The sequence below is a fragment of the Branchiostoma lanceolatum genome, chromosome 3, assembly GCF_035083965.1.
Source record: "Branchiostoma lanceolatum isolate klBraLanc5 chromosome 3, klBraLanc5.hap2, whole genome shotgun sequence".
Classification (NCBI taxonomy): Eukaryota; Metazoa; Chordata; class Leptocardii; order Amphioxiformes; family Branchiostomatidae; genus Branchiostoma; species Branchiostoma lanceolatum.
In genome coordinates, this window is record NC_089724.1 from 18,965,273 (window position 1) to 18,976,779 (window position 11,507).

General features: G+C 45.6%; 1 protein-coding gene across 2 annotated transcripts; it reads left to right on the forward strand.

Moving 5' to 3' along the window:
* The first annotated feature begins 1,483 nt into the window (after window positions 1-1,483).
* Window positions 1,484-9,922, forward strand: LOC136430829 (matrix metalloproteinase-21-like). 2 transcript variants are annotated; one of them, XM_066421820.1, is made up of 8 exons: window positions 1,484-2,001; window positions 3,054-3,768; window positions 4,640-4,672; window positions 4,952-5,088; window positions 5,674-5,818; window positions 7,245-7,505; window positions 8,177-8,349; window positions 8,464-9,922. In XM_066421820.1, exons 1-8 carry the CDS (start codon window positions 1,783-1,785, stop codon window positions 8,716-8,718), a joined length of 1,938 nt encoding a protein of 645 aa, XP_066277917.1. In that variant the 5' UTR covers window positions 1,484-1,782; the 3' UTR covers window positions 8,719-9,922. The 2 variants fall into 2 exon arrangements, with proteins under 2 accessions (XP_066277917.1, XP_066277918.1); XM_066421821.1 differs by lacking the exon at window positions 4,640-4,672 and having other exon boundaries at window positions 1,491-2,001.
* The last annotated feature ends 1,585 nt before the right edge of the window (window positions 9,923-11,507 follow it).

The following is an 11,507-nucleotide window of genomic DNA, read 5'->3' on the forward strand; positions in this document are numbered from 1 at the left end:
TCATCAATGGAATCAAAGGCCATTCCAGTGAATCCAGTCATTTGCATTCCACATTTCTCCGTTGGTGCCACAATCCGATTCATAATCTTGGTCGACGTATTCAGTTCTTTCTACGTTTAAACATGGCGACTGCCAGTTTATCGGTTGAAAGGTAATTCTTCCAATCATGTCGTGCGCGTTTTTCTCGGCGTGTTCTTGCAAAATCACTCATCCCAACTTCCCAAAAAGGACCTAAAATACCTCGAAATAGACGTTAACGCTTTCTTTGTTGAAGATTGAATCATCTACATCATTAAATTCTGACATGATTAGGTTCGTTGTCATATGGGCCGAGAGCGTGATATGTTGGAACACAGACAGTGGCATACCTGGTGCCATAGAAAACTGCGCTCTGGAACCGTTTCTTGACAAGAAGACGGTATCTGGACTACCTTTTCTTTGAGCCATGAAGCAGACTACTCCTGTAACGTTACAAGTTGTACAGTCATATTTTGCTTATCCTTTTCACAAACGGGGCGTCAGTTGGGCAACAGTGTATGATCTAGGCTGCGTCCTCTGTTTACCATTCGTTCAGTACTCATTCATTCCTGTTGACCAAGTCACACCTCCGAAAAACGTCTTGCCGTACCATCTTTTTACTCTCCAAGCAGAGCATGGGTTTCGGCTGGTTTTTGACGTGATTTTAGATGTTATTGTCGGGCTTTCTACTTTGTTATCTAAGTAGAAAGCCCGACAATAACACCTAAAGACACGTCAAAAACCAGCCGAAACCCATGCTCTGCTTGGAGAGTACCATCTTACCGAAACAAGGGGGTGAAATATTAACCCTCGTAGCCTGCCACATCACACAGAAAGTCCATATCACACCTTAATTGTGAAGACAAACAAAGCCACGATTATGATACGGCTATCTTCGTTTCAAGAGGCTTGCTGAAGTATGGGTGTATTTGTGCAGAGAGGCGAGAGTGTTCCCTGTGTGAGACTACCATGACAGGGTCACGTCTGAGAGCCTGGATATGACGGCGGTTTATCGTATTGTGAGTATGTACTCAACCTTTAGCTGGTAAGCGGCTCCGACTAGTCCGACCTCCCCCTAGTTTCCACCGCCTCCTCGGGGACGGTACTGGTTAGTTAGGCACACGGGATGGACGTCCGGAGCAAACCGTACATACACAACCACTGTAAGGCGAACTAGATTTATTTTTAAACACTTTATATGACAGTATATGACACTGCACCACAGATGCGCCCTTAACGTGCATTCTGCATTATGATTCATTGCTGCCTATAGTTCTAACCCTTAGGCTAGGTGTTTATCCATGTCTTCTAAAATCACAGTCATGTGACTAGCATATTTGTATCTTGCGCATGATAAGGTACGTGTGTATAGTTTCCGTTGCTTTTAGAGTAATCAGATTCTTTCTCGATGATGCCATGCCAGCGTGTAAAGTTCACCCGTAATCATAACCGGTAGTTGTGCTCACACCTTGTCAAACGCCGACTGCTGATTAGTCGGGGAACTTGCCATATATAGAATCTGGGTCCCACGTCACGACTAGGGGGCGACTATTTAAGAACGGTCAACACACGGCAGACGGCACAATCTCTTGTTTTTCATTAGTTGTGGTGACACGCCGGAGTTTGGAGGACGTTGCGCCTGGATCTAGGCCGAAACAGTAGTCATCTACGGTTATTTCGACTTGGGAAAACAGACCAAACCCGACGAGTTCACGGACATTTTCAGACGACCACTGTAACAAAGTGTGAGTACCGCCATCAGAGATGAACGTCTTCAGAATAAGCAGGCTTTCGCTGCCGAGGCCGAACTTCACGACGACAGTGGCGTGCCTGCTGCGCCATGTGTACGCCTTCGTCACTCTGTTACTGCTGGTGTCCGAGGCCGACCGCGTCCCGGGTGGGAGAGCCGGCGGGGTTGGCCACGCCATGCTCGCGGCCGAAAGGGTGAACATTGCCGCCATCGTCACGGAGAGGGACGCAGCGGTACGTACGATGACGCTCACCTCCTAACAGATGTATGGCTTCGGTTTGTTTTCATATGTCTTTAAAATGATATCGTTATTCGGCTTGTTTCGCACAACCTTCTACTCGGGTTGAATGTCTTTCAAGTGCCTCGCGAGGCGTCCTGTCAAAAACATGCGCCTTTTGGAAGGCGGAAAAAAACACGTACGACAACAAGCTGTAGCTATATATGCTTGAAGATTATGATTACGCCAATACTCCAACCAATCATGTGCATGGCGTCTACCTATCTTCATGACGTCTTTTTCTGTTTGTTCACGATTTCGGTTGCCACTAACAAGTCACCAGAAAGACTTAACATAAGCCTGTAAAAATAGCGCAAATGGTAGGCTGCTTATTGCAAGTGTTCTCCATGACAAGTAGACACATTTGACAGGAAGAAGCATGATTATATAACGATCGCTAGATCCATAGATATACACGGGTTGAAATCCTAGGATATATTGTGTTTTTCCAATTCCGTCACGTCGGTAGAGCTGTTGCAACGTAGCAACTCATCAGCGTGCTAGGAAAGGCCGTATTTTATAGGACAGCCGAAATTTATTGATCAATAAATGTAGTTTATACGTGGTTTACCAAGAAATCAAGAACCATTGCGTAAATATCGTGTACCCTACTTGAGGGATCGTTCATTTTAGGTAGAATTAGACCTGCACCAGGATATAGACTTTAACACGACAAACAGAGATTTTTGGTCTAATCTTAGCCCACACGAGAAGTCCATTGATCACACCCGTCAACACGGACTATGAAACCTAAAAAGGCACCATATAGAGCCTGGATATGGTGACCTCGGAAAGCTGGCAACAATTACGCATTATGAATTCAAACTCACTTCATTTCAATGTGCGCCTATGCTATATGAAGGGAATCATGTGCCCGCATATTGTATCCTGCATGGCAGGTATAAGGGAACCGAAAGAAATCATTTCATGTTAAACACATCTTGTATATGTTCTCAACCCGTCCACTAGTGTTTTCTCTTACTGATTCTCGCCAATGTCGTCCTACAGAGTTTCCTGGAGAGGCTGGGATACTTCCAGCCGGTAGACTGGGAGTCCACGCTTGATCGGTCGAGGCAGACGATATTTGAACCCGAGGACGTTGCGCCAGACATATTTTCAGACTTCGACCCCTCGGTCATGGTGGAGGAGGTGGAGGGCATGGGCAGAGACGGCGAGCCGACGATCGGCGTGGACGACGAGGAGTTCAAGGAGGCCATCAGAAAGTTTCAGCAGGCAAACAACCTAACCATTAACGGTGTGCTCGACGACGCGACCAGGAATAAAATGAACGAGCCAAGATGTGGCAATCCTGATCACACGCTGGCCAAAAACGGCACGAAAACGGTGCCGCTAGCGGCATCCGACACCACCAACAGTTCTTCTGCTGACACAAACGCGACGTCTAATGCGACTGTACATATCGCCGTACAAAAGCGAGCCACGGAAGATGCTTCAGAAGGCAACGGTCGAAAGCGTCAAAGTGTTCTCAAAACGTGGACGGAGAGGCAGGAAGAAAGAAGAAAAAAACGTGGTATTTTCGTGAATAACTACGTGACGTGGCGGCTGTTGGGAGAAGGCTACAGTTCGCAGTTGGACGGGGATCTGCAGCTCGCCGTGATTCAACAAGCCTTTCGGATGTGGAGCGAGGTCATCCCGCCGCTGTTCCGACCGGACCACGTGTCGCACATTGAGGAGGTGGACGTCAACCTTGCATTTGGCAGGGGTGAGTTTTTATCTCTTCGTTAAGTGGTCGAACAGGGCGGGTATTTTACACACAAATTATGCGTGTATATTGGTATGGTTGATAATTTAGCTCGTGCGTTTACATCTCATCAGAACTCAGATCTTAGCTATGATGTCCGAGACAAACGTTTCAATTGATTGTGGCGCATCTTTCGTGTGGGCTTTCCCGCCTGTCGTTAGCCGATAACTGAAAAACGCTTTGTTTTCTCGACAGTTCATTCCAATCGTTTGTGTTTACGTTTGATTAATTTGATAGATTATAGATGCATACAACGTGGAAGATGGCGTCTTTTGGTAATGTTATCCAAGACGTAATACTAGGAGACGTTTTTTTACATGCCCGTCATTTGTCTTTTTGCCGAATGTCCCATTTGTGGAGTCGCGGCTGATCACTGAACCACTCGTCGTTATGTCAAATATGGGACGAATTAGAAGAGTGCCAATGAGAGCAAAGACTGCTGCGAGCGTGTACATGTGCTAAACAGCAAAATATACATGGTGCATTCTGGAGGTAATCTCTGATAGTTAACGAACAACTCTAGTTACAAACTTTCAACTCCTACTTACAATGCCCATGTCTGATCGTTGATAACACTGGCGCCTCTCCCCAACTGTCTCTACACAGTGCCCGGGATTGTGAACCTGTCACTAGCCGACCTCTCCACCCCAATGACACTTCCCTGCCTTGCCTATGTCTTCATCCGTGATCTTTTCCCCCTCTTTCTAGGGAACAGTCCATTAACAGAAGATTTTGCTGCCTATATTGATGTTTGATTTAGATGGTACGGAGTTGGCTGCTGTTGGTGGTGTATGTTGTGTCCAAGCTTGATATTTTGTACTTTGTTACACAGACCGCCATTCGTCCTGGGGTGGAGCTACGGCGGGTAAGAGGCTTTCGCTTCTAGTCAATTTGATGCCAAAAGGGTTTTCAGCCTTTCTGTGCACAACCCACGAATTTTAGGTACTAAGGTGCTCTTCAGAGGATAAAGAGGGGTTTTCTGACTTGTTAAAACATACAGTATCTCTGATACTCTGCGAATTTCCTCACCCTGTAGACAGTGCGTGACTGCTGGTGGATGAGTCTCCCTTCCCCCGAGACAACTACTGTAGCTTCAAACAGAATTTTGTCATATCTCAAACATTTTGTTTTTCTTATCTCGTAGTGAGACACTTGGGTTGCCCAAATGAGTTCCAAGAACAAGAGTATGCGCATGCGTTCGACGAGGCTGCAGAGGTTCACATCAACGACCAGATCCAGCCCTACACCGTCAACCGACCTGACGGAATCAGCCTGCTCAAGGTGGTTCTTCTGATGGGATAGGGGTTGCATGGGGGGGGGGTATCTCTCCACTCAACGGGTCTATATGGCAGCTGATGGGAAATTTACAGCACAACTTATGCACTTTTAGATGCTATATTTTTGTCGATGATAAACAGAATTAGTAGACAGGTGGACTGAACGATACTGAATGGATTAAAGACCTTTATTGCACATTCATGCCTCGATGGGCTATAGCTAGGTACAGGTCGTGAATCGACTTACCCGAACATATAACAAACCTGCATACAGAAAAAAATAAACAACAATACACGAGTTAAACATACATGGTACGTGAGAGTGTTACACTAAGCTAACCGAGTACATTCAACTTCGTCTCGCTTCTCTGTACATGTGTAAATGTGGGAACAGATAATGTCTCTTACAGGGTGGGTCTAAACGCATCGAAAATATACATCTATCCGTATTCGTTCAATGTTTGACTGAAGCAATGTGTGGCTTGGCATTTGTTCCGGAGGCCTGGCAAGCTCTTGGACCATACAGTAGACGTTACTCGGTTATAGTTTGTGTCCTTCTATGGTGACATGATGTCATTTCGTTCCAAAGGTAGCCGTGCATGAGATCGGGCACATCCTGGGACTAGGCCATCACGAGTGGGCTAACTCCGTCATGCAGCCCAACTACGCTCCGCAGCCGTACAACTTCGAGATCGGGGCCGAGGACAGGCGAGCTGTTCAGGAACTCGGTTATGGTGAGTACAGGGAATCATTGAGATGCCAAAGACATTATCATGAACAAGCGAATGCACTCCCGTGAAATACGGATGCTGTTTAATCAGCACTTTGTTAGCCACACGAAGTCACCTGTCATCCTAGTGTCACGTCTGGCTATATGGGCCAGGAGGTTCTCTATTTTGTACAAGTTACTGCCGACTCTTGAGGTAACTAATGCAAATCTGTTAATGTCTCAACACCGTGGAGAACACGAAACATAGGTATTCTGTTGTTAGGCACCGGACAATCTATATTTGGCAATCCAGTACAACAACCTGAGATAACGTTATATATAGCTTTGAAACTTTTCAGCATATCTTCCTAGTCAGGTAAAGCAGCCCTACCGACAGAATAATTGTCGTTGTTCCTGTCAGGGGGGGGGGGGCGTGGGGCACAGGTGTGGAATAGGATGACCTTCTCCAAGTGGGAAAACAGGAAAACATTTGTCCCAAAACATGCCCCTCTGCTAGGCAACATCAACCACGCACTGCATAACAAAACAATGTTGGTAGTAACATCGCAAACTGTTACTTGTTTGCGCACCTTTAAATGCCGTGTATCCCGCCAGACCCAGCGCATCAGCGTCAGGCCTGCGTGAGTTCTCGTGTCGTCATTCCGCCGGTGTCCAAGACCTTTCTGGAGACCTCGACATGTCAGACATGTGGATTCTTCACGATCTTCGTTTGATCAATCACCGAGGTATCTCCCGTGCACATGTTTGTCAGGATGCGAGTCTGCTCCAGGCAACGGCCTTCCATTTTCGCGACAGTAAAGAGTTTTTTTTAGGATCGATAGTGTTTGAAGAAGGGATAAAACGTCTGTGTCAGGTGGTGCCGAATGACGTCACGAGGGAGCGAGTTTGCGAGGCTCGGCACCACGTGTCCCTCCCCCCGGAATCTTTGCTTTACAGCTTTGCGCAATGTTTCCCTGGATTCATGAGTCACCACGGTGCATATCCGTTAGCCTATAGGGAGCGTTTATCTTATGCGGTTAGCAAACGAAACAACGTCATATCACATGTTTATTCTCCTATTACGAAAGGCCTTGCAACCGGAAGGTTTAGCTTTAGCTTTTTGTAGACACATTTCTAGAGACCATTACATCAGCATCTATTATCGAAAAGGTAGAAGGACAAGCTTGATTGCTTTGACCTCTTGACTCAAGTTGGTGTGATAAGATATACCACAGCGGTGGACTATTTTCATGATATGAAAAGCCATGAAAAGTCTAACATATCTGTCTTTTTTGTATGTTTTGTTTATTGTTATATTTGCAAAGTCACATGCATAACGCACGAGTACTGCGTATTGGCAAAGGGACAAAAACTCAATGTCATGTTTTATTGGCTTTCATGATCAAACCGTGTAAATGGATCCCATCAAGTGACCGTGTCTTTGTCACCAGGAAAGTGCGAAGAGCGGTTCGACACTGTGTTCGACTGGGTCCGCCCGAACCGAGACGAGAACGGCTACATGACCGGAGTCATCTACAACACCTTCTTCTTTGCCGATGGTCGCTACTGGATGTACGAGAACTCCAAGGGACGGACACGGTACGGAGACCCTCTCCTCACCCGCGGGGGGTGGCAGGGCATCGGCGCACGTACAATCGACGGTATCCTCCACGTCTGGTCACGGACCTGGGATGTCCTCTTCTTCTTTGCAGGTACGTTTGAGATAGTTAAGAAAAAGTAAGACAAAAAAACTTTCCGAGAGTATCGTCTACGTCATAATTCATCGCCTTGGATTACTATTTTCCCAGAAAGAAGTCTGAATGGCCTGCTGAAAGTGTATCTAAGATTTGTAATAATCTATGGCAACAGACCTATTTGTGACCAGTTTCTGATAGACTACATGGTTAGAGCCACGTATGTAACAACTTACCTGAGGCGAGGACTTCGACCACTGTCCCTCTGTACTCGTAACAACGGTCACGAAACGTCTAGGTCCTGAGGTGGATCTTGATCTTTGCCCAAATCTAAACACTTCTTTGTTTGGCCATTCCACCAAAAGATGATGAAAAACCATAGATACATCTTGGGGTCATTCTGATTGCAGATGGGCACACTATTACTGTTTTGAATAATTAGGAATAATTAGGAAACAATCATAATCTAGTGAAAATGAGCAAAAGAAAACGAACTGAAAGAAGACGTTTCGTGGGTTCGACGAAATTGAGAGAGAATAGGGGCCAAGGAAAAATAAACAGTAGAACAGGCATGCGGAATATGATGAAACGGTTGAGAGGAACAATAGTCGAAAAAGATCGGACTTTACATGTAACGTTAGAAGACTTTTCTATAATGTCGATATGATCCTAACTGTTTCTCTGTCCAGGTGAAACCTATTGGGAGTACGACAGCGAGCGGGAACAGATCTACACACACGACGCCAACGGAAACCCCTTCCCCAACCTCATCAGCTACGGATTTCCCGGCATTCCGGACAACATCGACACCGTCTACTACAACAGAAGTGTGGGGTACACATACTTCTTTAAGGATCACCTGGTGAGTGACAAAACATCATTTTGTTTGAGGGTAGGTAGTCTTTAGGTCTCTATATGAATCACTGAAGTGGAGTTTGCCAACCATTAGACCTCTAAGACGCCCTATTCGTTCCAGGTGTACCAATACGAAGTCGAGCGGCAGAGAGTGAGTCCGGGCTTCCCCAAGGAGATCAGCGAGGTGTTCCCGGGGGTGCCCAACAACCTGGACGCCGCGTACAACTCCTACACCCACCAGACCACGTTTTTCCTGAAGGGGTTCGACTACTGGAGTATAAACGTCTCGACCGGAGCGATAGACGGTCCGTTTACGGTCAATGACCAGTGGCAGGACATCTGCAAAGTGTGGATGTGGGAGCTGGACGGGTCGTAGAACACTTTCCTTGCCTCTGCACTGCACGCGGAAAAAACTTCACAGAAGCTTCCTTGACCCTCTTGTCGCTTCAACGTTAGTGGATCTATGCAGCCCCCTCCCCCACCAGTGGTCCCTGTCATGGCATAGGGCAATTTTGTGCAATACGAGTTTCACGAAAGAACATGTTGGCTTGTCTCCGTTTGAGGAAGCAGATGTCTAAGAGACATGTAGTTGGACTTGTAGGTTATGTTCTCACAAAGATGTACCAAGTGTCGACTCTACAGAGGAAATTGTCCACGATAGCCGTCTGTGACGAGGCCCTTAGCTGTATGATGTTATGTTGTCGATTCTTGGGCGCCTTTGGGTAATACGTAAAACGTTAATTCAATCTTATCACCTAAAATCTTTACTTCGATAAGCACTGAGAGCAAATGTCTGCTCAGATACAACCTTGCTGCAAGTGAAGGAAATGTCGTCAACAAATTGAGGTGCTTAGTGCTATCTCAGGAACTCCTGTCTAATCATGTATGTGTCATTTATACTGCAAACATTTTGACAATGATGAAATTTTGTATATTTAAGATATTTGCCCCATGTTGTTTGTCCCGTGTCCTGACGGATACAGTATTTATGCCCATAGGTGTTGGTAAAAGGGCCTATATATGGATGGATGGAACAGTCTTAGACGTTCCGTAAACAGTTTCAAATCTTCAAGTTATGTAAGAACCCGACAAGTGAGTGTTGATAGTGTACCGGTCCAATGATGCCCTGTGCAATAGTGCCTGCGGAATGACAATCACACAGAAAATTATTCTTCAAGTTCTGATTCTGTAGCAGACGTTTGCAGGGCGGTGTAGGGGGCGTGGTCAAACAAGGAGCCCCGCCCATATGACAACAACGACGTTTCAAGTTTAGTCCAAACTTTTCGACGTTAGCTTATTTCCTTGACTTGCGATACATGTTTTTTCTTAAGCTTTATTATGCAGCAGCTTAAATTATTCTTTATAAAGTTATATTCAGACAACTTTTATTTACAAACGACAACCGACTGGCTACATGTTGCACATGTACATGTTGGGCAAAGAAAATGTCTGTAGTATGTCTTTTGTCAAACACCTTGTTTTGAAGAGTAAACCATACCTGCAGTTCGCCGTTTGCATGAAATGTCATGCAGTACCATGTATCACATGTTCTAACCAGAATAAAACAGTTCAAAATGGCACTATGTTTACGTTTGGTGTAATTTTGTAATTTATGATTATAGTGTCTGGTGAATCATGATGCAAAAGACAACGGCATGTTATGGTTCCGGTTCGGGTTCAGGTCGGCCCCGAATCATGAAAAAACTCCGAACCGAGATCTTATCCTTATGTCGAAAAAAAGAGTGCCAAAACGATGTGTGCACAGGGAGACATTTTGTCCAATGATAAACAGAACATGCGGAACTCCCTTTCTTCCAGAAACACATGTAACGGTATGGGGAGAATCTAGCAGGGCAAAAACAAAGTACATTAGTGACATCATGGACATAACGGCACAAGCTTAAGAGTGCGTAATTGCTCAGGTTTCGCTTTTATAATTCGATCACAATGTGGCAAGTGTCAACATGCCATTCTTCCCAGACTTTTTAAATTAAAATTCTAATAGGACGACAACTGACTTAGCTGTCTTGAGTATTCGTGTTGTGGCGTATGCTGCAGTCGGAGTCAGGTAAACAGTGTATGGTCCCAATGTACAGGGTCAGCAAACAGCTGATATAGGTTCACGTGCTTTACTGTGGATTTATGACTTCTTCTCGATACATCTGCATGCAGGGTCTGTGCTTCACCGGGTGCTCATTTGCATACATGGAGACGTGGATGCTTTATTGCTCCTTATGTTAACCAGTCGTCATACTTTTGACAAATAATCGTATAGCTGTACCTATATTTGCCGTTACAGTTAGGTATGGGAGACGGGTGTTTCTAGACATTGCTGTTACAGGTAGCCTGAGGTAGGTATGGGAAACATAGTTCCTGACAGTAACGTCTCCACAAACCTACACCAGCCCTTATTACCGCGGCTGCGCGCACCTTTGAGTCGCCTACATCAGCCTCAGTTGGCACCTGCCCCCTCTGTTTGCTCCTTATCTTCAAAAACACGCTTTGGACCAAGCCTTGTTTTCTGATGGCACATGCTTTCTGGCCCTTTCTTCCATTGTTTTCATGGCGGCTATCTGCTCATAGGACACTTTATAAGCCGGGCATGTTTGTGCATTCTCGCGCCTCTACGCAACGGAGCCTTTGATAATTGAACCACTCCACCATCCTCCGAGACAAAAGCCACAATCCTTTATGGTCGTGTGAGGTTTAAGTGGAATTAAAAGAGCTCCCATCGTGATAAGAAGACTTGTTTAAAAGTCATTAAAAGCGGGACACAGATTAAGATATGTCCTTTTAAAAGCCATTAGTGGCAGCGAGAGTAAACAACAAACTTCCTTGGCGGTGAGCCCGTAGTTTGGGACAACTCACTGTTCATCAAACTTGCGCCACACTTTTAAGTACGCGGGGAAGTGGTGGGGAATTCCATCTTCCAAATGTACTGATTAAACGTCATCGGAAAAAAATGTATATATTTGCAGAATACATCTGCCTACTGCTTATCATGATCCCATCAAACTGTTTTCAAATGTAGAACATTTCCATCGGACGAGAAAGTTTTGCTTCTGGTCCTTTTCATCAAAGCTCCCTCGACTTGTTTTCGGAGGCTTTCGGGCGCCTAGCGCATGCGTCCCCGCCACGAGTCTATCATGCTAGCGGTCATGGTCC

What these genes read in the sequence shown, in the direction of transcription:
- LOC136430829 (XM_066421820.1), top strand. Translation starts at nt 1,783, where the DNA reads ATGAACGTCTTCAGAATAAGCAGGCTTTCGCTGCCGAGGCCGAACTTC. An exon ending in ACGGAATCAGCCTGCTCAAG is followed by an intron (nt 5,089 to 5,673) that starts GTGGTTCTTCTG and finishes TTCGTTCCAAAG; the next exon opens with GTAGCCGTGCATGAGATCGG. An exon ending in TGTCCTCTTCTTCTTTGCAG is followed by an intron (nt 7,506 to 8,176) that starts GTACGTTTGAGA and finishes TTCTCTGTCCAG; the next exon opens with GTGAAACCTATTGGGAGTAC.